We start from the raw sequence: 27,684 nt of genomic DNA, 5'->3' as shown, positions 1-27,684 counted from the left end.
GCTATCGAACGGCGCACGTTCGTAGAACCTTTCTATCGTTTTTCCTACTTCGACTCGATTTGTCTGATCTTTGATGTACCAAAGGGTTGGAAATAAAAGCGGAGAAACGACGTGAATAGAAATTCAGGTCGGGCTCGAGCGAAATGGAAGAAGCGGCTGCCGATGTTTACGAGCCATGGGAGAAGCTGGACGAGCTTTTTGGCATCGTAACGATCGTATGGGATTTCTCTGTAGACCCTTTAGGCAGCTGCTACCGCTTCGGTATTCATCTTTCAGGGATGAAATCGGAACACCCTGAGGATCCGTTCGAGAAGCGGCCAAATGTTTCCTCCTGACTTGCGTGGACCAGCAAGAAAAAGGAGGGCGACGCCATATGGCACCTAAATATGGTATCGAAGCGCTAATACTCTAACGAACCACAATACTAAATCTGGAAGACTGGAGGTAAGTGAGTGACGATGTAATCCTCTGCACGAGCTGACTGAATCGTGACTAGGTAAATATCGTATCGATTTCAAAGAGATGCTATCGATACCAGGCGTTGTAATTAGAAACTTGAAATGGATTTTACAAGCTACTATGTCGTACGTACATTTCGTAAATGTAAAAATTATCAGATTATATTAAATTGTTCGACAAACGAAAGGGAGTCAGATCGAATCATTCGATAAACTAACGTGTAATCTGTCACGCGACGCGTGACACGCTGTATAAATTGTCTGAAATATGTATACCTGTTCGTTTCTATCTTTCAAATTATATTTATTTCTATAAATCATACACGATGGACAAGGGCTATGGGAATGTATTGGATGTGATAACATTTTGCGGTAATACACCGCTGAAAACGATCATTACGAAGAATTTTATCGCATCCACCAAGCAAACAAAAGCGTCGTTCTATAGGCTTGATAAATAAACATGTTGTGTGTATGACGCTATAACGAAGGCTATAACTTTTTACGTAAGCGATTAAAACACTGCCGTAATCCAAGTGTAAAAGTAAGTTATTTAGAATTCATAAAATCATAAAACAAATATGGAAATGAATACTCTAGTAGTATATTTACAGAGCGAGAGTAACACAAGGAACGATCTTTCATCTGTTTTGATCGGTATGTTTACATTACGATCGTCGATCCTTGTCCTCATTCCTTGTATAAAACACATTACCATAAAAATTTACGTCTAAAGTCTAAACGACAGAAATATTTATCCTTGTTTTCATACCGCGAAATAAGTTGCGAAATAAAAGTAGCGAAATCAACTAGTCTATCCTTAGATCCACCGACCAGAAACGCTTTCGCGAGGACTTTGTCCTGGCGTAAATAAGTAGGTATCATAGTCGATGACACAAGGAAGGCAAAGAAGAAAAATAAGATTGGAGACTTACCCTGACAGGAGCACGGAAGAGCGGAGCGGCGACAGCGTGTGGATTAGCATGATGGTGAGCGTGGTTGTGGTGGCCATGGTGATGGTGTCTGGTGTCAGGACCACCTCCTGCAGCCGCTTGTTCGGCCTGGACCGACATCGCCGCGCGGGCTTGTCGTTCCCGCTCCCGAAGCCGGTCCCGGTCCACGCTGCAAGTCAAATATTCCTTTCGATTAGGTCTCCGTTGAACTTTCATGATAATCGGCGGATTATCGTTTCCGATTCGACTCGACTGTCGCTTACGAATCATCCATCGACATCGCCGATTATTTCGAATTGATACGTGCGCCGATTGTAGAGTTATTTGCACAATGTTGAGGTACTTTAATGTACGCATTGGAATATCTAACGATATTCAGTATAAATCGAACGCTTTCGAGTATTTTTATTTTCTAGTTTCTTTACTATAAACGTTACTTGTAAAATATTATACATAGAGTAAAGTTCAGATTAATTGGAATTCTCCATTAAATGTAACGACTAATAAATTATGCTCATGGTTAATAATGTATACCGGTGTCAATATACAGTACCACGGGTTACGGGACACTTAACTCGTCCAACACAGATACGAATATGTGTTGTAATTATACATAACGTAAATGATATTAACACATATTTGATAACTGTATATATTATAAGAAAAACTAAAAATTATGCTGTTCCGAAAACTATATAACAAACTGATTTTTAAACTCGCGTTTAAAGATGATTTCTGACCGGAGCGTGTGCGTATTTACAGGTTGTTTTTATACCAACGAAAAGACAGATCGAGTGTATTTAACTAGAAAATGAGAAGATCGATAGAGGAGACACAAATGGACTTCTTCAGCGAATGCAGATACAAGACGCGCTAGAATCGGCGTGGGTCGCGTTGCGTGTCGATGTTCGATATCCGTGACATTGGCTGAGCAAACGTTCTATTTTAAGTACGTCTTTTTAAAGAAAATTCTGTCGCGCTTCTTGCCGCTGTCAACCGCAGATATTATCGGCGGAGCGATCGATCGATTCGTCGCGCGAGTGATCACCGCGGCGAGAATCGTCCATCCTCTGACCGGAAATCGGCAGAGAGCCGGTGTTTCATCGCACGTGTGACACGCTGTCGAGAGTAACTCCCACGTTTTAAAAGAATACCGACAACGATGAAAGAAACTAGGCAAACAGAGACAGGAGAGATTCGTGACGAGCCATAGAGGGAGCAGCTGCAGCTGGCGCAAACACCTGTTTAGTCGCGTTTCCGGCGACGACGACGTCGGCAATTGCGTACGAACGAACCAGGCTCCAACATGGCTCGCGAATTATCGATTCTGTCAGGATCGCCACCAACTGCCAACCGACGGAAAGCTTTTTCCTGTTGCTTCTTATCTTCCACCGCGGAATCGAATTACGCGTTACATTAAAGAAACCCATCGTTGAGAATCGTCGATCGAACAATGAAAACTGGGTCAACGAATCGCTTTTCAATCCCGATTCGATCCGCCGGCCAACCAACCGACGTATTTCCATACGATGGAAACCGGCACGCTCGCAAAGAATTACTAATTTCCGTCCAGCGGATATCGATCCGCGCTGCTAATCCTCGCCGCCGCGTTCATTAACGAACACGGTGCGGCTCGTCGGTGCGGTGATTGTTGTCGATTTTTCGCGGCCACCGGAAATATCGAGGGGACGGGACAAAACGCTGCAGAAAGATCGCTTCGGGTCGATAGCGCGAGATCGGTGCAAAATTCACAGGACCTGGGACGAGTCGCGACGTCGAATTCACGGTTCAGGATTCAGTCAATGGAGTCTGGGGCCATTGGCCGACGAGTCGGCGGCGGGACAGATATTACCGGCGGCGTACCATCTCGTCTCGTTCCTCCACGCGCCTGTATCTCTCCCCATTTACGAGTCCAGATACGACCGATTCCCTGGTTACTAAAATTCATCCCCTTCCTTTTCCCCTCTGCCGATATCTTTGCCAGGCTGAGGACACGTTGCTCTCGCGATTGCTAAAATTCTCTGATAAAACGACCATGCACACCGCTATAACGACCACCAAAATCCGATACGAATATCCGCGCGCGTATCGCGCGCGTATTGCTATAGCGTTTAACGTATACAGAAGACGATAGAAACGCGAGACATAGCGGAGCAGAGTCATCGGAATCGGTCGAGAGTCAACATCTTCAAATTCAATGTTGAACTTTGCACAGAGTAATCAAGCTTATTGTATATTACGAGGCATCATTAATCTTCGATATGAGAAGAAACGCGAAAATATTCTGTGCTTCGTGTTCAACGAGAAGACGTATATTGTTAGCAATCAAGAGTCTTGTTGCTACTATCGGGAGCTATGTATTCGAAAAGTACGATTATTATGGAACAACATATCGGCATCTGATTTGTTGCAAAATCACGAAATGATTCGAGGTAAATTTCACTTCGATTTACACGCGCAAAATCTTCCAATCGTGACTGAAATAAAAAATTTCGATTGAACGATCGAGCAGCGATAAACGATAACAGCTGCTGCGAAAGGATGTTATAATCTTCATGATACTCAATTTCCACCGATTGAAGATATCAATATAAATCAAAGTCGAAAAAATAAGTCACGGAGATCCAGGTTAATTAATGAAAACTGAATTTCTCTTTTCCATCGTAATTTAATACCCTGTTCTACGAATCTACCGTATCGGTACGCGTATAATTTTACTTATTCGTTTCTTGAAAACTGTAACCTAACGGTGTAAGGAAATAATAATAATAATAATAAATTTCCTAATCGTAACGATTCTACCTTATTTCGCGTTTCAACCTTCTCCTCTGCCAATAGCTTTGGCTAAAGGATTTCGTATCTGTATGGAACGTTCAAAGCTGTAGCGATTTTCAAGTGTCGAGAACTGTTAGTACAGTTTCGACGAGCATTCGCTCATCGTCCGCGCTATAGTTTGCGTTCAAGTAAAATTGGGGCAGTTTCACCAGGCTGCGAGTGTTCAAACCCTCGACGATCTCTTCTTTTTCACGCCCACGCATCCGGCAACCATTTACACGAGTCTGTCGTTAAGAGATTTTGGAAGACGATTGCAACGAAAAGCAGGGGAAGCCAGCCATTTTATCGTAGTGTTCGACAGGTCACAAAGCCGACAATGTTCATCGTGCAAACGAAGCCTGCGCGCTTTCATGATTAACGCCTCGGTAAATGGAAACGGGATACGCCGCCCTTCAGGATTCATGTTCGCTCGGCTGAATTTCCGCCGGTCGGACAATTTTCCAAATTTTCCATCGGCAATTCGGCACGATCGTTCTCGTCGGCCGGCGACGTCCATCGACGTCATCGAGTGTCACGACAAATCATTTCGGTCCCGTCAGATTGATCGCCGACTCGATGGTGTCCGACTATTTTACAAATTAAATAACGTTGCGTGCAGGAAAGAAAATAACGACTTAACGAGTTAACGACTGAAGGAAAACGACTCTGATCAATATCGAATCGTACCGGGTTAGTGCATAAATTCTGTCCGCATCTTTATTCATATGTAGTGGCTACAAAATGTATTTACATATCGCAGTGTATTTGTTATAACGTTTACATGAATAATTAAGTAGATCCAATTATATTAAATCTCGTATTATTAAATGGTATAGTATCTTCGCACGTCTATAAAAACTCAATGCTGTGTAAATGAACTGGCAACTGTAACACAGTTATATTACAGTAATTCTATATGAATTTTTCCTTTTCTTAAACGAACCACTTTAGACGGATAAAAAATTCAGAAAAAAAGAAATTGGAAGATGCGGCGTCGATACGATACGATCGGGAATTTTTTAAAAATCGAGCAGCAACATCCTTTTTCCAACGGCACGATCAAATATCTGCCAACGAGTTTTCCAAACGAATCACTTAGCGGCGGATCGATCCGTCCCGAGGCGGAATATCACCTCCGGAGATAATTAACTCGCGTTAATCGCGGTCCGTTAGAAATGGTAACGAAGAAGAGACGATTTAAGAGAGCTCTCGCATTTTCTGCGATTCGCGATGAACAAACGGGAAGAAGGAAGTCGGCTAATCGACAGAGAGTAAAGCGAATGAATCCAATTTTTTTTCTCTCTTCTCGGTCGTCCCGCTATCTCCTTCGCGTATCGTATTTACTCGTGGACCGATCGAAGCAATTAATCGATTCGTTGTTGATACATCTCATTAACGATAATTATATTCTCCAAGTAAAAATAACTTTACTTCAAACACGTAACAGATGTCTGATATGTAACAGAAAATATTGTTAGAAATATTCATTGGACTTCGATCGTTGGTTCTTGTCAAGCAAAAATCGATCGACTTCACTTTTTATCAATTTCCTAATTTTATTACTTTCCTCGTTGATTTCACAAGTATTCGCTTGATGTTCGACCGTAAGTTCATTTATCGCGAGAAGATGACGGTAAATAACGGTAAATTCTAAGATAAACTTAGAAGACAACGAGCGTAGAACATCGTCATTTTTCCGTACGTTTCAATTTGCCAAGTTGAACGACGTCGGTTTCTGAATGGCTTAGTTGTCTCATAAAGACGTAAATAAATTTCTAACGAATTGTCTAAAAACTTTTCAAACTATTAACCCTTTACCGATGAATTTGCGAAACGCAACCGCGAAAATGGGAAATCGGTCGAGAATATTTATCGAAAAGCACAGGGTCAGAAATCGACCCACAGAGAACGCAATCGGATATCGAATGGCCGTGCAAGTGTGTATTTTTAATTAAAAAATCGTACATTCACGTCGGTAACGATGACGAATATGAACTGTAAATGGAAAACGTTTCCCAGTTCGTTTCGCGAGAGAGCGCGGCTGGGATGCTCCTCTTTTTCTCTCTCTCGCTCTCTCTCTTCCTCTCTCGTTAATCAACTGGAAATTCCAACGGCCAGTCCCGGAATAAACATTTCGTGGCGTATATTTGCGAGTCTGCACGATAACGAGGCGTCATCCGATTTCCCGCGTTCCGCAAGGCACGAACACGGAGACCGTCGCGTCAGGTAGCGATCGATCTACGTCAGCGCAGCGGTACTCGAGCAACCGGTGACGTGCTAACATGCACCATCCTACATAGTGCTCTATTCTCGCGCAAATATCTCGGAAACCGAGCACGTCGATGTTTAAATTCGTACCTGCGCGTCTACGTTCCGCGTTATTTTGGATATCAACGTCTTATAAATTGTATTAAGTGTACGATATCTTTCCTATTGATTCACCAAAATTGGCTGAATGAACTGGTTTTCCATTGCCTGATCGCGTTGCTGCAGCGATCGATCTATCGGTTTGCTAAAGGTTTCGTAGCCTAAATGATATTCTAGAAAACACGTTCGATGGTTTAAAATTCTTGAAAAGCCGTCTCTCCCAAGAAACTCGTTAACCCCTCGACGGTAATATCGAGTCACATTTTTGCTACTACATGTTACAGTTTCGATTTAACAAGGATTTTCTCCCTCTTGTCGATAACTGAGAAACCATTCAAGACAGAAGGGGTTGATTCGCGAAGATCGTCGAGAAAAATTAACGCTATCGCGAATGGAACATCGCGTCGATACGCTTGTCCTCGTTTTCGAAATTAACGAAGAGTCGAACAAACGCGATTAAACGTTTCATTATTATCCGATATTGAATTGAATATATTCGGTGTTTAATTAGCCCTCTCGGTAACGCCAGTTACACCTACGTGACGCACTTAGTTGCTTTCTACAGCCCGAGCGTCACGCATACGTGACGCATTCTAAAACCTACTCGGATCGTCTACTTATATTTTTCTATTACTATATGTGCAAAAATATACGTATCGTATTACGTAACGCGTTGACAATTTGAAACTCGGCCTGACAACAGCGACGTCTTCCTTGGACCGCGATAGCGAAAGGGTTAACATGTACTTGCGACGACATCCCAACGAAAAGGTTACCGTTAAAACAACATTCGCGCGACGTGAAATCTCATCCGTGGCAACTTCCTAAGAGCAGAAAGTATCTGCACGTGACGATGTAGAACTTTCTGGTGGAAACGGGCAGTGAGATTTCATCGCTTGGTTCCAGCTTCTTTTTTGGCGCGAAACGTAACGCTGCCCGCCGCTACTCTGTTGGGTGGTGAACGCACGTCGTGCTCTTTAGAAGTCCGCCGGTGTACGCGCGCGCCCGTAACGCCAAGTGTAAACTAGTACGCGAAAGAGTAACGCAGACGCGCTCGCGTTCGTCCGACTGCGCGTGCACGCACACACCGAGTCCGCTACCGCCGTTGCACGCACGTGGCCGTACGTGTGGCGAATTAGATTCGAGCTTAGTTAGCTACACCGGCGATAAACGACCGAGACAGCGAAAGTATTCGCACCGGGGATAGGATGGGAACGACGAACAACCAGCGACGAAGAGTGTACGCTCGCGAGGGAAATAGATACACGAGAGTACGGAGAGGATCGACAAGAGATAAAGACCGATGAACGCGTACAAGAGCGAGACGAATCGAAAGCGCGAACCGCAGAGGAGTGGCAAGGGGAATCCCTGAGTTGTCGCGTTTATTTTGAGCCGACGAAGGCTAAATGCCGGATTGCGCGGTCGCAAATTCCCAACGATTCGACTGCTTTTCTCTCTCTCTTTCTTGTCCTCTGTTTCTTTTTCCGTGTATCTCGTAATCACCCTCGCTATCTTCATTTCTTTTTCTTCGCACGAAGCCACGCAGCGTTAATTACTAATTTCGCCAGCTTAACCATAGCCGAATACGATTCGCGACAGAAATCGATTCGCAAACATCGACTGGGAAAATTCCACTTCCGTGCAAGGAAATATACGGCGAATCAGCGGCAGAAATCAATCCGCGATCAACTCCGTCGTGTTTACGATTTCGTTTGGAAAGATTGAATCGTTCCAGACAAATGTTGAAAACTTGTTGTACCGGCTGGCAAAAGTATTTGAATATGCATGTAACGAACGATGTGTATTCGTTCGTCGTAGGAATCTTTCAGCTATGTATATCGTACGTGTTGATTGTTTACAAAGTTATTTATTGCAATACGTATTTAATAGAAAATTAATGTACAACATAGCGTCTTGAGCATATAATAGGCGATTCCAAAATAGCAGGGCTTGTTGATATAACGAACGAACGAGTGTTTAAATACATTTATAATCTCTGCGATATATGTACTTCTGTTGAATATCTCGCAATTTTTATGTACATTTCCAGACTTTACAGTCGTAATGGACCAGTCTCGTAACGGTGTTAATGAAATTTCAAAATGTTTAGCGCACGATATATTGGTAAAAGCTGTTCGAATATTTTCGCGAACCTGTGTATATTTGTCGCCGAATTGAAAACACGTCTGACAATAAAAGGAGGGAACGTCGCGGAGAGACGTTTCTCGTCTTTCCTCGACCGTCACGTCGTCGCAAAATCATTTCTTCCCGTTGAATTGCAATCGGCAAACCCAATGACTCGGTTCCATTGACACTGACACACTGACATCGTTTCACGGTACGACAACCTTCGAAAGCCGCGTTTCGTTCTACGCTCGTGCGCTAATCTCCTTGAACGAATTGAACGGCGCCTCTTGAACCGCAACACGCCTTCTCAACGCCATACACTCTCGGCCGTTATTCCGATCAATTTTCAAGCATCTCGAACGCGTTATTTCTCGTTCGTCGTTTACCCGCTGCAAGCTCACACGCGAACGAATATAATGCTTTCGACTATTGTTCCGCCAAACGTTCGCATAAACAAACACGCGGAGGAAACACCGATTCCGCGAATCGCCTGGCTTGAATTATTAATTGCGCGATAGATAAGATCGATCGATCGCGGTTACGTCAATCTTCTAGAAAATGTACATCTTGCGAATGTCACATATCGCTCGATCGAATATTAACGTCGAAACGCTCGCGAATTATATTACCTGGAATCTCGAGGATGTCGACTAAGCAACAACCTTTCGATTCGATTTATGGAATGGCAGTTGTATGTTAATAACGAGGCCCGATAAGACAGTCTGTGCATTCAAATTTAGATTTCCACGCGTTCACGCGTTCCAACATCGTCGGTTTGTTGGAATAACGACGGAACAGACGAAGAAAAATATATTTTCCAGGAAATCGGTCTCGGATAGGAAGTTTAAAATACTCGAGCATTTAACGACGCATAAATTATTTTCTTGCACGATTTGGCTAATGTTTTACGGATTTTTAGCACCTCTAATAAAATGTTCGCGTATATTCGTACCCTTTACTATTAAATTCCCATGACTTTGTGACTGAACACTTTTATGGGACAATTACGTCGCTCCTAGTACGTATATCCTAGTAAATGCACTACCGCTCATAACTATCCGAACGACTTGAAAAGTCGATGGATATTGCATGAATAATTGAAATTTAAGCCGCGTGTAGTTTCAAAACACTGTCCATTGTTCCAATAAAGTAGCTATCACGTGCGTTAACAATAACAAGAAACGCTTGCTTAGCTTTCATCGTAGAAACGAAATAAATCGTAAGAGGTGCGCTGTTCGAATTCGCGTTTACAACCAATTTTTAGACATTGTATAAAATTGAAAACCTTCTAAACGTGTCGTTATTCCAACAAACCGACAATGATTATAGAACACAGTATATCGACTCAGTCATGAATAAATTTAAATACAGACGCGCTACTTACGCCGCTTTCTGAAAAAGTCATCCATTGTTTTACCCTTCGTTATTCACTCGTGAGACAAGTTTGGTATTACGAAAATTCTGGGGAAACGGTGGTCGACGAGTAAAAAAAAGTTTGGAAATTAGTCCGGACGAGCGGACAGTCGGCCGATTAATAGCACGTAACTCGGTCAAAGTTCAAGAACGGTCGGGGCTCATCTTCGCCTCGAATTTTCTTTCGTTCCTGGCATTGAACAGAACTGACGGTAATGTCAAGTCCAGGCGCTCGGAAAGCTGAAGTCGCCGGACAGAGAAGCTACGTCTTAACCATTGTCGATAACCATTACATAATGGTCGCTCAATAGCATCGTCCGTTAAACAAAGATGCGAGAAAATATCCACTCTATATCGTTGGGATAGAAATTGTCATTCTCGAGCGATAATAAAATAGTAATCGACAGCAAAGAATGTCCGTTGCAATTGGAAATATTTTAAATAAAGTTATTTCATCGAACGCCTGTGTCGATCTTTTAAAAGAATGTTTCGCGCTCTCTTTTCTTCTTCGTTGTTTCGCAGTTTCATGGAATTTTTACCAACTTCGATGGCAAAAAGAAACAAGCTCGTTGCACGTGTACAATACTTACGTTAAACGTTGAAGTAAATAGCTTAATAATTAACGCAATTTCGAACGGTTAAGCAGTTACGATAAAAGATTACCAATCTTGAGTCGACCTTCACGACGAACGATACATACATAAGCATTTGAAATGTAGATTATGGTTCTAAAGTGCCGATTGGATATAGCAGCGTTGGTTAACACGTATGAATCTGATAATTTGTATATTATACTTTGCGGTGTAACTAAAGTAATAATCGATTGATACAAAAAAATTAGGTGTCGGAGAGGTAACGGAACAACGAAAATATTTGATATTACACGCTTACTACTCGTATTTCACGGAATAAGAAATTACCATCTCGAAACGTCGATATTCCAATATTTTATCGTCGTTATCGTTGATTAAGTCTGCTATCAGAAATTATCGCGCCTCTAATCTCGTCGCGAAATATGTCGCTACATTCCGACTTCCTTTATGTGTTTTTTCGCTACGCGATTATTTTGAACAGCCGAGGAGGAATCGGGCAACAAACGCTACGGTCTTGAAAACCCAGTTTCTATGAAATTCTAGAACATTGCTATTCGATAACGACGTTCTACCGTAGCGTCGTATCAAAGTTTCTCTTTCCGTGTGTGTGATTTCGGGACACGAAATATTATCTATTCGTTCGTCTGACAACTACGCCGAGTTGTTCTGAATGTACGAATCCAATATACATATCTACCGATAATACCTCTATCGTCGCATTGTATACGCATTGGGCGTTGATAAAGAATATAATGGGGAAACCTTGGAAATATATTCGGTATTTATGCAACGATGGACGATTATTAACGGCTGATTAATCATCGTACAAATCATCGTCGCTGATCGTCGAAGTACGAAGATACGTGGTAAGAATGAAAGTGCGGAGTATTACGAGGAGAAATACTTTTTTTACCCACACTGATGAAAGTAGCGTGACAAAAGAGCAACAGATACGTTCTCTTTATTGTTAGCTGAAATCTTAGCATTTGTTCATTGTTCAAGATACGTTTGTGGCTTCCTGAGATTGTTCACCTTTTAAATTATGTGCCGATCTTTTGTACTACGAATGGAGGTTTTTGAATGAAACGAAAAAGCCAAACAAAATGATAAACTTCGATATCGGAATGGTAGATAGAACTATTTATCTACGGAAAGCAGTGCTAATCGCTGATAAGAAATACTATTCGATCGATGAGAGAATCAAATAGATCTTTTTACACGAATTAAAACAATATACGACAAAGGTTAAAAATATTCTAGAAAGATAAAATTTTATCTTTGCGAAAAATTGCCACCGAATAGAAATAGGAAATTTTACGACTTTGTCTGTTCGAATATTTTTAAACGAATATACAACGCGTCAAAAAATATATTCGATCGCGATTTCTCGACATGTAGTTACCGCGCAAGATAAGCTCTGCTATAGATACGATAAACCAATTGCTAATGACATCTTCCCCCAATTATTGTAAATTTTGAAGTACATTTCTGGCAAATCGTACGAAAAAGTTTATTCCATCTTTAAAATTACTTTCGTGTACGTACGCTTCTCAAAATTTTAAGCGTCTCCTCGTACACCATTTTCTACGCGTTATGTTCTCTTTCGGTTCATTAGTGCGCTTGTTACTCGGTCGCGTGATTATCAATTTACAAACAATCGAAATCCAACACCGACAAATCTTTAAACGTACTGAACGTTTATCAGCAATCGCATGGACGATCCTCGGTCCAATGGATCGGCGATAATTTCGCGGAAATCGAGATCGCGGTCGAGACGCTTGATCCGCAAACAGAGCACGCGTGTACTCCACCACTACGACGCAGAACGACCGATGTTTTCGACACGAGATGATGTTTCTCGGACCAGTGGACGGCCATTTTTAAAAGGAAACCAAGGCTCTTTGGTAGCAGCGTTCTCTGTCACTTACGTAATACCAAGTTAGCGCGCGCCGAGTCGAAAGAGCGAGGGAAGAGAAGCACGAGAGTGGAACGGTGGAATAGAACGAGAGACGTCCCGTCGAAGAAGGACGTTGAATCGTGACAAAGTTTCTCAACGATGAGCCGTAAAATTTTGCCACTCCACTCCCCGCTACTTCTAGTCATTCTCTATAACCTGGCTTGGTTGACGACGTCACCGATCAACGGCAAAAATGTAGGAATAGAGGAATCTACCGTGTAGATCGATAAAGATAAGGAAGTCACGATAGGGAAATCCATGACGTATACAACCGCTAGTGAAATAAAAAGCAACAACGCCGATTCATCGTCACAGAGTCGAGCATTTATATTATTTCCGCGCGTTCTGTACAGAGAATATCGCAATTTTCTCTTCTTATTCTTCCTTCTCTTCCTCTTCTTCTCTGATTAAATTAAACGTAAAGGAATCGAGGTTGGTAACGCGATCAGCCAGTTCGATCGTTCGAAGGATGCGAACCCGACGACGCGTCCTCGAGGCTACGAACGATCAATCGCGCGTAACTTTGGAATCGAAGGTAAATTCGACGAAACGGAGGTTTCGTACGGTGCGATACTTGGCGTTATTCCGGTAGCTTGGTAAGTAGGTCTTATAGGTAAGAGAGAAGATGAATCATACCTTGGCACGGGCACGTTCTAAAACTGAAATGACGCGTTACCGTTGTTATCCTGCGTGGATCCAGGGTAAATACGTTGAATAAATACCGAAGACCGTTGCGTATCAACGTAAACAACAAAGCGACCCGACCAGCACGCGATGTCAGTAACGACGAAACTAAGAAGGTAACGTGCCGTTTGAATGCGAAAGAACAAAAATATGGCGGCACGTGGTATGATGAAATCGCGATATCTCCGCGTCCGAGCGCTTTTGAAACATGGCTGCCAACAAACGTTTTCACGCGCGACCGTCCGTCGATAATTTTCTGGAATCTACACGAATACTGGCACGAAGGATCGACTGCCTCGATGACCGTGCATGGTACGTTAACGACGCGCTCGTGCCTCTGGTATTTATATCGCGCGGAATCTAGTTTCGTCCGGTGTCGCCGGTCGAAAGTAAACAGACCGCCGCCTCGAACGTTCTCAACCAAATATCCTGTTAATCCGGGGAGACGTTTCGAATTCTGTTGACAACAGTTTAACCGCTATTGAATCGATACACGCGTCTAACCCGTCTAAATTTTCTCCACGTGTGCCGCGCGCGCTTCTGTCACGAAACACACCAGCTGGTCACGAAAGTCGTGTCATACTTTCTCCAAAAGTGCTATCGGAAAACTAGGATGTACGGTGAGGAGAAAAAAACTTGGGATAACACGCGATCGAACGTCGGTATAGCGCCGACTGCGTTCCACAGCGCGGATATCGTGACGGGTTAATCATTCGTCTTCTTTTTCTTTTCCGCTTCACCGTGAAAAACGTCCATCCCACGCGCAATCTATCGCAGCACCGCGGCCACAGTAGGTACAATTTAATTTATCGTTCGCACGAGAGCAAACGGAACGAAACACGATCGTGTCGTATTTACCGAGGGTTGTTTTATTTACTCACCGTGAGTTCAAGAAAGGACCAACTGCCGGCTAATCGCGATATCCAAAAATAATCCTAACAAAATTGACTTGTCGCTGGAACTGCGATCACCGGAATCACTAGAAATACCAAGAATCGTGCGCGAGGAAACGGCTCGATAGCCCGCCAGTGACGACGAGATGCTTGCGCGAAAAAACACTCTCATTCTTTCGCCGAACGCTCAAACGATTCCTCGAGCAGAGCGTCGATCGGCATTTCCAGAAGCACGAGAGAGGAGCGGCTAATCCAGAAGCGCGCGCTCCCGCTCGCACAACACACTGTGCAACAACCCACCAAGATAAACGCACCAACACTCTCCTAGGTCAACACCTTTTTCCATTCGACCGACGTGAAGAGAAACCGAATCGCGAACGATGTCAATCGCGAGAACGAATCGAGGAAACGGCGAACAACGCGAGAACGTAGTGCACTGATTACGAAGACGAGTCCCCTTCGAGCGGCAACATTCTTTATTTACTTGCACTCGCCGGCCGGCCACACGCGGTTCGTTCTCTTCGAAATTCGAATAATGGCCGCGACATTCGTAATTTGTTTACATGACGCGATTAGAGGTTGAACGTTACGCGGCGACGGCAACGTGACGGCAATGACGACGATGACGGCGATGACGAAGGCGATTACGACGAAAACGACCACTAAGACGACAACGACGACGACGGCGGCGGCGGCGGCGGCGGCGACTACGTCCGAGAGGTACACGACAATACACGAAACGGCGACGACGTAGCGCGAGTGTGCACGAGACGATCGTCGACGAGAAACTGGCACCTTCCGGTCGAGACGAGGAGAGGGAGAGCAGAAGAAGAGAGATAGCCAGAGATACACACGTACACGAGAGAGCACGTACACCGTGAGGTACTTGTGTATGTGTGTGCGCGCGCGGTTGTACCGAGAGAGCGGGAACGAGAGAGAACGAGGAAGAGCGAGAGAGGAAGAAGGGAAATCGCGACACTAGCGACCATGGGGGCGATTCTCCGGCACACGCTCTTTTGCCGCAAAAGCTCGCGCACTACGAGCACACGAGAGAAAAAAAAAAGTACGCACAGATCTACTGTGTACGAACCTCCCCTCCCGTCTGCCTCCTCTACACCCACTGCAAGCCGTCGTCATCTTCTCGCTCCAACGATTCTTTCTCTTTTTTTCCACCCGTTCTTCCTCGCTCTTCCTCTCCTGCGCGATCTATGTACGCGTGTGTGTCCGTGTGATCATCCGTGTGTACGTTCGTTGCACGTATATGCGCGTCTATACCCGTTACGTGTTTAATACTCGGTGTGCGTGTACACGCGAGAGACGGAAAGAGAACGAGCCGAACAGAGATGAGGAAGGGTTGACGCGCGTGTGCGAGACAGAGAGGGAAGCAGAGAAGCAAGGAGCGCAGAGCGAAACACTGGAGTGGGAGATTATCAAAATGGCCGCGCGCGCAACTTACTCCACCTCCTCTACTCCTCCGCCACCGCCGCCTATTCCTACGCTTCTATTCCTCCTCTTCGGTCGACCGACACGCCGCGCCGCCTCGTGCGGAAACCGCCAGGCGCTCTACCGCACGATATAATAGCAATGGATTACCGTGACACTCGTAACGCTACTGAAGCTTCTTACTGTTTGCGAACGTCGTTGACAATACGCACAAAGCGCTGGCGGGAACTGGGCGACGAACGCGTGCAACGATTTATTTCTTACTGTCTTTTTTTTTCCTTTTTTTTTAAAGCCCACCGAATGGAAAAGAGATCGCGATACCCGTCGTTCTACCGTCTTCTATCGTTTCTGATTCACTGCCACGACGATTACGCGTCGAGTCGTCGTACGTCAAGAAGTTCTGCCTCTAAAACGAGAGATCGTTACACGGAGTTGATACGTTACAAACGCGACTACTACATCGTACACGCGTCACGTTTGACATTGTCAAAAAAAAAAATAAAATCCTACGCTCGAGCGTGCAAATCTTTTCAGTGGTATTAACTGGCACGGATGCGATCATAATTTAAAATTTAGCTGCGATCGAGCAACGATTCACGAGACTGGTCAAGGTATGTACGTATCGCGTTTAAATCTCTTTGACATTCGAAACAGGCGTTCCCACACATTTGACTAATTTTCGAACAAAGGGCGTTACAACGGGCGACCCCGGCTACGGGGGTGAACTCGTGCCAAGCCAGTTTTCGGAGGAAATTGGCATATTAATTTCCGATAGGTTTTACGGCACAAAAGCCACGCGTATGGAAAGCAGCGAACGGAACCTTTATGAGAATTTTTATCGGCTCGTTTCGAAATCCCTTTTACACGCCCGTATGCCACACACGTTCCCCACAGCACACGCCCATCTGGCTTCCGTCGTTTAAAATAATATCGCGAAACGGTGGGATTTTAAATTTAATTTAATCAGCCCCGATGACCGCTTCCGCCCCCGCGACACCCTCGATTGCGTGTAAATAGTGCAATAACCGCGGTCGCCTCCGTACGGAGTAATTAACGAGAGAAGTCTGCGAGCCAGTTGGGACAGTCGAGGAATCTGGGTTATCGTGGAAACGCATCGGCCGAATTAACTCGTTGTCGGCGTTCCTCAAGTTCCGACTACCAGGTCAGACTATAGCCATCAGAAACTGGCGTCTGTCAATCACGCCGCTAAATTGCCGTATCGGGGCGTAATCCCAATGGTTCCGCGACTCAGCTTCGACAAGCGTCGCTGACAATCGAACGCTCCACTCGATCGACTGGTTGGTTACACTGACCTACGACACGACCGACCACGTTGTTTTTCAAACGGACGGGGATACTACACCACCACGCTTCAACCAGAAAAAGATGAAAAAGAAAAAGAATACGAGGAGACGTGTTTGTTTTCCCCCGACTCATCGACTCTCTCTATATATCCCCGTTCCCTCCTTTCTTTCGTCTTCCGACTACTCGACGAATCTACTCGGTTTATACTTTCGACCTTTCTTTTTTTATACACGTCCGCTCCATCACGGGGCCACTAAGTCGATGTTACAATTTCCAAGACGATGAAACAACTGGTAATCAAGAAACAGAGAGGGAAAGAGAGCGAGAGAGCAGGAGATAAAAAAAAAAATTCGGTCAGTCAGCGGACAGAGTATCCGAAAACGGAGAGACTTGGCGCGATCGTGGAACGCGTCTCTTCGGATTGCACGAGGCCGCCGTGTCTCGGAAGTCCGTGAAATTCGAGCGAATGCAACGCGGCGGGCGGTCGTCGCGGATGTCAGCGAAATCATGGTTCTCCAGAAAACGCAACCACGCGAGACGATCGTGCTCGTCGTTGACGATTTCGCGGAAATCAAGCTCGCGGAATAAACGTAGTAACTCCGTGGAAAACGAAAGATAATGTCTCTATGCATGTATACGTGCGATTTACCGTGCGTATATAGCGTATACACGCGCCTCAATCGTTTTGACTGAGAGAAAACGTTTCATTGGAATAGATGGAATAAATGGAATACCGAGAACGCGTCGTTCGATAGAGAAGAGGTTGGACCGTGTCGAAAATAGAAATACCGACAGGCGGTCGTCGCGCTTTTTAAGAAATCGCTTCTCTTTTTCTCCTCGCTTTCGCCACGATCGAACCAGTGTCGTTCGACATTTCTCCTATCGTCGTAGTATTTCTTTTCGGCGTTCTACGTTCGGCTAAGAGATACGTGGTAATAATAGTCGTCGAAGCCTAGATGTTAGTCAGTGGATTATTTTTATCGTCGGCTCGCTGACGGGACGATTTGTGTTTTCTTTCTCCGGCTTGCGAGCCTCGATGTTTCTTGGACGATCGCGGCGCACCGACCGACCTTGAATTCAGCCAGTTAATTCGACGAAGCGTGTTCGATGCGCTGGAAGAACCATTCGACGCACCAATCTGTTCGATACGCCATTTATCTATGTTCCGTTCACCCCTTCGAGCCTTTACGAACAGGCTCGCGAGAAACAAACGCTCTCGAAAACTTTCCGAAAACAACTGGATGATATTTTAATCCGGCATAGATGACACGAACGTTGATACTTTGAGTCTGGCGCCTCTCCGCCCGCGTTTTATAATTAGACCTCGAGGGTGTAGTTCGCTCGACGTTACCTCCGTAAGCCGGTCGAATACCACGCGGAAGGGTCGAACGAGAGACTCGGAGGAGCGCGATTCGCGCGAAAGAACGCTGATAATAAGACGAGGAATAGAAGGCTGCAGCGGTGTAATTACCTTAAACTTGTCCAATTATTTTACACGAGATAACCGAGGAGATTTTCGCGCAGCTCAAACGCATAGCAGCATTTTACCGATCCGACGTCGACGAGGAAACAGGAGCACCGCGCGAGATTGCGTTCCATTGGCCCAGATAACACCGCGAGTCTCCTCTTCTCGGCCTCTTGCTTCTTAAAACCCCGCCAGTTCTCATTTCTACGGACCCGCGAAGAGATCTCGCGCGCGTCTTCCACTCTAACGACTAGAATAATCTAGCTGAAAATCACTTCTGGTCGCTCTGCTCGCTGCAACGAACTCTTGCGTCAATGGCGTTAAACCGAAAGCATAGAAGAGAAAAAGAGAGAGGGACAGTATAATCTGCGATTATACTTAAGTACATCAGTGAGCGATACGGACGGAAGATTTCGCGGCACGCGAAATACGCGCGCTATCGACCCCGGAGACGGGAGGACTGCAGACGAGGAGTGGCTTTCGACGATACCGCATTGGCAACTCTCAAAGGAGGGAGACACCGCTTTGATGAAATTCAGGGAACAGCGTTCACGGTTCAAAGGAAAACCGTAGGGTAATGTCAGGTAATAACTAACGCGAACCAAGGTAGCCCGTGAGAACCGGGGGCGGAGGTGGCACACGGCAAAGGGAACCACCAGCAGGTTCTCCTCTCTTCTTTTCCTTTTTCACGTCAGCCCATTTCCTGTCTGCCGCCATCATTTTTGGCGAGGATATAGAATCTCTCGATGACCTACTACTCCATAGGGGGCGCGCTTGCCTGTCCTTCTTCTACCTTTTTCAGCCGAGTAGCAGAAAAAGACGGCCGAAGGTAACGCGAACGGAAGAGATCTCGGTGTTCGCGTGCGAAGTCGATATTCAGCGAAGAAGGGACATGAAATCCCGTGCAACGGAACGAAACGTGCGTTATCGAATGAACGGTCACCGATTACTCCACGCTGACTCACGATGTACTCGACCGGTCGAAACCGAAAGGCGACCGACTACCGTTCACCGCTCCGATTTTTTTTTTTTTTTTTTTTCCCAAGACCAAGAAATCGTCGATCGTGTCACTCCCGTGAAACTCTCTTCGATTTTCCCCCGATAATAGCGGAACGAATAGGAACGTACTATATTATCCATATCTGAATTACCGAGTCGATGTTACACAGTAAACGACTTTCACTTTGTTAACGGTAAACTCGTATCGGCGACTAAAAAAGGAAGAATCGTCCGTCTGGTGACGAACACTAGTCGCAAAATTATACAAGGTGCGCGTTAAACGTAGTACCATCCACCAGGGATTGATTGTACGTACGAAGATAAAGTGGAAAACGTAGAGTAAAATTTTTCCATTTAATGCCTCGATTTCGAAAACATAGAGTTTAAACGTTCTGTAATCGAAGGTTATACATCGGTATACGCGTACTTTTGATAAATCTTTTTTAGTTTCCTCGAAAACAGAACGTTCTACGGAACGAATTTCTTCTATATTACTCTCATCCTGTCGATAATTCGAAGACGTAACGTCGCATGAAAAACTCTTCGATGTATTGTTGCACGTTCGACATCTAGACGACTGTATCGCGTTACGCGAAACATCCTGTACAGCGATGAGATGGTTTATCGGTAGCGATGAATCGACGATTCCATGCGCGAAGAGAGACTCTCTGTTTCCTCGATTACATCTAGACAATGTTCAGCCGTATTTGCACAGGTGCATCGTGCACACCGATCACCATCTTTCCGCGGGACGCGAGCTATTTTAGACGTGGAGCATTCATTAACAAATTCTTGACATTCTCCAGCACGAAACAAAGAGACAATCGAGACCCATTTCCTTGAACTTTCTTTCAAGCGAATTAGCGTTGCAGCTAGTGTCACAGCGTCCCAGACAACGGGATCGTCTGACTCGTCGTTTTTACATCGCGATTACGCAATACGCGCGAACATTCCGTGTGTTCGTCCACGCGCGACCGTCTCGTGTTCTCGACTAGTCGAGAATCGACGATAATTCACGAAGAAACGTCGTTGAATTCGTCGACCAGCGAAAACGCGATACGGTCGAACCTCGACGACTCGAACCTATATAACTCGCGAATATCTATAAGACCGCGATTTTATCCATTCACTTCCGTTTCGCAGTGAAAATCTCTATAAATCGAAGCATAAACTTACTTTATCTTGAATTATTTGCCACGTGTCTAGGTGTATTACGTTACCTCGATAACTCGAATCCAAAGAAGCCTAACCTCTATAAGTCGTAGTTTGATTACCGCTGCTTCAACAAGTAATGTGTATGTATGCGTATCTATACTTTGTAACGAAAGGTCGTATCTCAACCTACACCCACTATATGTTTCTAACCTTTACACTACGCGCGTGTCCTTCACACCACAGCTATACGTAAACTCTCATTCATTATTACAAATAAACGATCGATCTGTAAAAATGAAATTTAATTTTCCCCGAGCTGTTACAATTATAAAAGCATTAGTCTTCGTACAACGTTTGTTTCGGTCATTCTCGTATGTTAAACTTTCGCTACTCGAGTAACTCGAGAGAGTTGAGAAAAAATCTCCGTAATTCGAAGAAGCTGGTCCCTTGAGGTCCGAATTACCGAGGCTCGACTATACCATACAGAGCAAAACTTATTAATTTTACAAACGAAGGTACGAATTACCGCGCGAGGACACGCGAGCCAAAAATTCGTCCGTTTCTAACAAACGTCGCGAAAACGTTAGCAATTATACGCACCCTCGACGTACGAGCTACCCCGCAGTAGCCGCAACTTTCAAAATATTACGTACTTACATAGTTAGGTGTTTCGTTAGCATTAGAGATTTCTCTGTTTGGTTATTTACGAACACTCGGTATTATCGCGCGCGTTATCGGCGCACGCACGCGCGTAACGACGCCTCGCGCGCATATTTATAACGGCGCGTAACGTGTTATCGACTGAATATCATTTTCGAGGCACGAGTTGTTGCAAGGAGCTTCGTTTTATACTTAAGTGTACTCGTTGCGCTCACACGTGCCACGCGAACACCGTTCCACGCAGTTGCCCCTGTACTCTGGCTACTTAACGAGCGATCGACACTCGAGAAATCGACGCTGTTCCCTCTTGGTGATTTTTCACGCGGATTATCGTCCAAGCAGCCGGGCACCGGGCCAATTTTCAGCCAGTGTGCCATCGGTTCGAGACGATTTAAGCACGTTCGACGTCAGGAATTCGGCAACGACCACTATAGAACCGCGTGACGAGAAGTGCAACCGAACTGTATGCCTAGACAGTGAGACGCGAGCCGAGGATGAAATTAGTGGAAGAAAGCGTCGTCGAGCTGGCTTAACGGAGGTGATCGTCTTGCGATCTGTTTGCCGAGTCGACGATTTGCCAAGTGGAGTACGTGCGGTTACAATGCCTGACATCACTCTGCTCACAAAGATAATCCGTCGAAGTCATGACTAATCTCGGTAGAAAAGTCCGGATAAATATGACCCTTGGCTGCCATTAGCTTCTTGAAAACTTAATTTACGAAACGGAACGAACGTTTTCGACAAAGAAATATAGCCTGACCGGCCGAGATAGTCCCTTTCCGATCGTCGACGAGCGACCCTAGTACTTCACAGTTAAAGAGAACCACAGGGTGTAAGAGGGTTTACAAGTCGAAAGTTGAGTCAGGGCCGGGTAATACCAGCGTTGGACCGACGCTACGTTGAGTGGCCGCATTGTAGAAACGCACCTACACAACGCCTAAATGCACCCGTGTGCGAGCGTATTTCTACAACGCAGGCCACGCAACGTAACGTCGATCGAGAACGCTCGTGCAACTTCGGCTCGAGGGTTCGACAGGAACGCGTATAACAAGCGTTGGACGAAAACGATGGTGAAAATTTAGGCATCTGTAAGTTGCTAAAATTTAGCAACACGAGGAAGGGAAGAGGAAAAGAGAAAATTTTACAATCTTCGGAACGAGGAGATCGCGACTCCTATTAAACAGAGATAAAGAATTATCTAATTGCTCGGTCGAAGGCAATTAAGGCAACCGCTATTAACCGTTCGGATTGAGTGTCTCGTTGAAAGTATCGTTAATACCGAGGAGGAAACAGGTTTCCATGTGGGCGATCGGTCGGCGCGAGCATCGTGTATTTTTCGCGGCGTGCGTTCCCTATACGGTCAACCAACGCTAGGATAGGTCCTAAACCGTTTTACTACTCGTTTTTACTCAACCCGTATCTTCTCCTACTTCGAGCCGATCGAGAAAACTCAAGTAGCCGCGATAAGTTTCGTACGGCCAAACTGTTGCGCCTGTGGAACGCTCCATTTCCGCCTACGTCTTCTCTTCTGTTTCCCTTTCGATTGCTATTCCGCCATCCTAGGCGTTTCCTTATTCCCGTTAGACTGCCTCTACGAGGCTATATCGTTCGCCGTTGACGACCACGAATCGAATAGTTACGGACGTGGAACGGGGATCGTTGGCAAAATTCCCTAACGGCGGGAAATATCGAATAAACGGTGGCGAACAACGCAACCAGAACGAAAAGACGGGAGGAAAAATTCGTGACGAAAACGACGATTCTATCGCGGTCGAACTCGAGGTCCCACAGCGTAAACCTGCTCTTTTCTTCCCTCGTTTTAGTCACAACCTCTCGGCTACTCTCGTGTGGTAACGAATGGAAAGGTCGAGTGTAGTGTATCGATTCCCAGGCAAATATTTTACCGCGTGCTACCAACGATTATACCAGGTGTTTGCCAACGTTATAAAAACGAAGGTCGCTCGAGTCGCTACCCTTTCTGGGCGTTCAATGGCCACGAGCGTTACCTGAGCGCAAAGCGAAAAGATCGAAAGAGGTAAATCTCGGAGAAAGCAATCTCTGAATAACGAGGACCGTCGCTGGAGCTGGAAAATTCTTTTCGACGCGAGGGCGCGCGAACCAATTAACGGACCTCGAGTACGCGATGCGCGACGACGAAACGTAAGATCGAGAGTCACGATCTTGAAGAGGGACCACCCAATTTCGACCAACTGAGCCGGCTATGAAAGACATCGTTCAACTAGACGACAGCTTTTCTACCTGGTCCCGATGCAGCCGGCCAACAACCAACAAGCCGGTCAGTCTCCGTGAATCATCGCGAAAGCTAAAACGAACAGCATCGGGGGCCAGTGTACCGGCCAGCCCTTCCTAAAAATTTCGCCACGATACGATCTCGCTGCTTTCAATGGACCAACGCAACGGCCGGACGTTAACCTTCCCTTCATTTTGGGTTGCTTCTATCCCGTCCTTTTGGCCTCCTGTCCGGCTGTCTTGTAACGTAATATCGCCAAATGCAAGCAGAACGAGTTCATACAATTGCCTTTTGGCGTTCTTTCCCGCCGATGCGAAATTACGTAGAGACGCATGCGTACACCGTGATTTTGCGCCGATCTTTGCCGCGCTTTTTTCCTCTCGTTCTCTCTCTCTCTCTCTCTCTCTTTCTCATACTCGCCCTCTGCCTCCTATATGTAAGTATTATACTATACTGCCAGTTACACGTTTTCGACTATCTCGTAGCGTATACGAGCTGACAAGTTTCCAGCGAACGCGCGTCTCTTCTCTCTTACATGGAGGAGGGAAAAAGTCGGATCTTGGTTTCAAGCGAGTCGTGGCACAACTGTAATTATACCCGTTAATCTTCTAATTATATTCTCCGACATGTCGCTACGTTCTACGTTTTTACGTGTGTACACTACCGTTCAGAGAGAACACTTTGATCAGTAACATACAGACAGCAGCAGATATGCGAAGTTTACCAAAGCGTAGAAATAAACGACAAATTAGTAATTATACGCATGACTTGCTACATTTTCTATACAATTATCGTAGATCTAAAGTATCTCCTGAGATGTATTGTATCGATCACGTACGTTTATCATCCTCTTGCGCGTTTAAAAAATGTCGATAACGTTAGTTACGTAGGCTCTTGTTAATTAAAATAAACCAAGGCTATTAGATTATAACGTTTATCAGCTATTACGCGTTAAAACGCTGCATTTTAGCCACCGAGTGACAGGAAAGACGTAGAATCGACGAAAATGAATTTATCGTATTTTTCTCGTACGATCTTTCATTAACATCGTGGCAAAGGATATACAAGTTCCCGAACGCGTTCGAACGCTAGCGCACGAGAGTTGACGGGCGCCTGCAGCAGGCAACGACTTATCCTATCCATCGAACGCGCACACGCGAGCGGATTCTGTTGCACGGATAAGTATTTAATTACGACATCATAAAATAATTGTTCCGTACGCGGGCGAACGGCAATTACGTACAGGCGGTAAGTACAGGTAAACGATAATTACGGTCGTTCGGCGTATACGAAAACGTAAGACACGCGGAACCGAAACACAGTGACCTTCGACTTCTACCACTATGATACACATAGGTCTGTGCACGGATCGCGTGACAGAGGGAATTACAAGCTCGGGATGCTTAAAATTCGACGCTCTTGCGGTTAATTTTCACTTACGAGGAAATCGAGCGGCGCCATCTCCGTAGAAGATGCCAGCGCGTCTCCAACCTCCAACACCATGTAAATTGCCAACGATCGAATTAGCCCGGCGAGCAAAGCAAACCGCTCGTTTACGAGCATCGACGGCAGCTGCGGAACGACTCGCGATCAATTTCCTGGGAAAAGTACCGCTGCTGTTCTGCAGCTACCGCGCAAAGATTGCAGGATCGAAACGAGCGATTAAGTCGATGACTTTGCTCGCCACGGAGAGCAACAATGTTCCACGGATAATCGGAAATCAGTCCTTGTTGAAGCACGGTCGATGTTTACCTCGTAGAAGATGCCCGACGAGCACAAAAAACGCGGTGTAAGTATAAAAATGAAAATCGTAAGCCTTTACCCGACGATCACGATAATCGATCCCGATTAACAAGGCAAAAGCAAGAAGAGCCGAACGAGATCATCGAGGATTTTGCTCGATCGCGGAAGCAGCAAAAATTTTCTCACTCCCATTGAGCGCATCCGTTGGACAATTGATGGTATTCGCTTCGATATCTGAATGGGGTGATTAAATAGAATAAACGTATCGTAAATACAAACGGCAGTTCCTGCGACCATTCAACAATTTCATCCATTGATACGTCGAACGGTTTAATGAGAGTAATTGTAGTTCGATTTTGATAAACGTAATAAATAATAGGTATGTAGGTACAACAAGATACGCGAATAAAAAAGAAAGGTACAAAAGGTAAAATACGAATCTCTACGTTTCATGCTTTGTATTTCAATTCTATTTAATATCTCGACGATGCTCTTATTTTAGCAAATAAGAAGAGTTTGTAACGTTTAAAGGAGATGTTTATCGTAACGTTAAAGAGAAAGATCACTCGTAACAATCGGAATTTCTTCGTATTTCTTTCGAGACTGTGATGTTTCTTAACGTTAAAAAAATACAATCGAATCGGAGATGACTGAAAATACACAGTAGGGTTAATACGATGTATCGGAGGAGTCGTACTAACGGTGTGCGAACGATCGACACTGCCAAGTCTCTCGTATAAATCCAATCAGCGACAATCGGGGAAAAAAGATTCAGTCGTGATACGATACATCGTTTTCGATCGGAATTTTCTCGCGATCTCCGTTAACATAAATATCGTCGAAGGAAACGAAGCAAATCAATTTACAACTACAAAACAAGACGTCGGACGAGCAAATTTTCAACGATGAAAATTCAACTTTCACGAAAATCTATATTCTTTTTTAAAACGCAGGAACGATCGTTCGCGGCAAAGCAAATACGTTTGATCGTCGCATGAACGACGCTGTTATCGAGACAAAGGGAAAACATGATTCGATAAACATTTCCTTGTCTCCCTTTTTCGCGTCCATCTGTCCTGGCACAGGGACACGCGCGTGACATGCGAAAAATAAGCATCCGCGAATGGAAAAGCGATACGAGCACGTTTTCCCTTCTTTTTTTTTTACCATTTCTCTTTTTCCATCGCCTCTTTTTCGTATCCTTCGAACGGGACACACGCTGATAGAACGCGGCGAACACGTCGCGTCAGCTGAACCATCCCCTAAGTATCAATCGTAGTTCGAATTAAACAGCCGATCCAATTAAAACATTATGCATCGCATCGCACGAAACGGCTACGGTACAAAAGGATAACGAGACTTGTCACATCGCAGGCCTCTTTCCAAAGTCGGAGAGAAAAATCCGACGGGATGGGGAAAAAGGAAAATCTCGTTGAAGAGCGTCTCTCCTAGCTTTATCACGAACCATAGTTCCCCTAGAACCTCGTCGAGCCGGTCAAAGGAATCGACAGGCGATCATGTCAAACAATTATCCGAGTTTTTAGTTTCAAAGGCGCTCGATTGAAAATTGATCTAACTTTTATTTGTAGGTTTAAACCTATTCGACGAACTAAGATGCAGTTATTTGAATCGTTTGAATATTTTAAAATTCAATCTTAAACTTTGCACGGGATAATCAAACTTGTTGTGTATTACTATCGGTAATTAGTCCTTCATACTTATTATAGCAGCGAAAGAACGAGAAGGTATCGTGTACTTTGGAAGAAAACGCATTAACGGGACAACGATTCGATCAACCCTGTGTAGGATTTGAGACAACGAGCACGTATTATGTACGTAAGAGTTGATAAAACGAAGAACAAACGTCGTTCAGGCATGAAACGATATAGATACGCTAACTGAATTACTTATGGCAACTACGACAGAGAACTTCTTTCTTACTTGAATTTCTTTGCTTTTGATAAGTACGTAGAAGTTATATCTCCGGATAAAACTATGGCCATCGAACTGTACACTGTGTATCTCGTTGCTTATCACTGCGCCAGCAACGAGTCGGTCTTCCGTCTTGAAACGTAGTCGCTTAAAAATCGATAGTAATCGAATTACAAGGCAAATTACTTAGCTTGTCTCGAATATCTTATCGACTTAAATAACCCTATCTTGCAGTAGCTACTTCCTCTTCGTATATTTTTAATTATGAATAATTTAAAAAAAAAGAAGGGAGAGACAAGAGGACGTAAAAACTCAAACCATGTCGGATGGTAGTAACTACTTGGAAATATGGTAAACCAGCAGTTAGGTTTAATAAATAAACGATTCCGAGCTAGCAACGCCACAGACGGAGGTTAATCGACGGAGAAGATTGCTATGAAAATATTTCAGGCGTGCAGCGGGCACGGTCGGT

The 27,684-nt window shown here is 44.8% G+C and overlaps 1 protein-coding gene across 9 annotated transcripts in view; it reads right to left on the bottom strand.

The window, feature by feature from the left end:
- The window catches only part of Lilli (AF4/FMR2 family member lilliputian), a 158,965-nt gene that overhangs the window by 94,726 nt on the left and 36,555 nt on the right, over window positions 1-27,684 (bottom strand). For 7 of the 9 annotated variants that reach the window (XM_072007497.1, XM_072007499.1, XM_072007498.1 and 4 more), the window contains one exon: window positions 1,394-1,580. In XM_072007497.1, coding sequence (XP_071863598.1) covers window positions 1,394-1,580 — 187 coding nt within the window. Of the gene's footprint in view, window positions 1-1,393; window positions 1,581-13,318; window positions 13,627-14,247; window positions 15,052-27,684 lie in introns of those variants that run through there. The other 2 variants (XM_072007501.1, XM_072007503.1) reach the window with 2 other exon arrangements.

The sequence above is a fragment of the Bombus fervidus genome, chromosome 7 (assembly GCF_041682495.2).
Source record: "Bombus fervidus isolate BK054 chromosome 7, iyBomFerv1, whole genome shotgun sequence".
NCBI classification, from domain to species: domain Eukaryota; kingdom Metazoa; phylum Arthropoda; class Insecta; order Hymenoptera; family Apidae; genus Bombus; species Bombus fervidus.
This window is presented reverse-complemented; position numbering and strand designations above follow the sequence as displayed.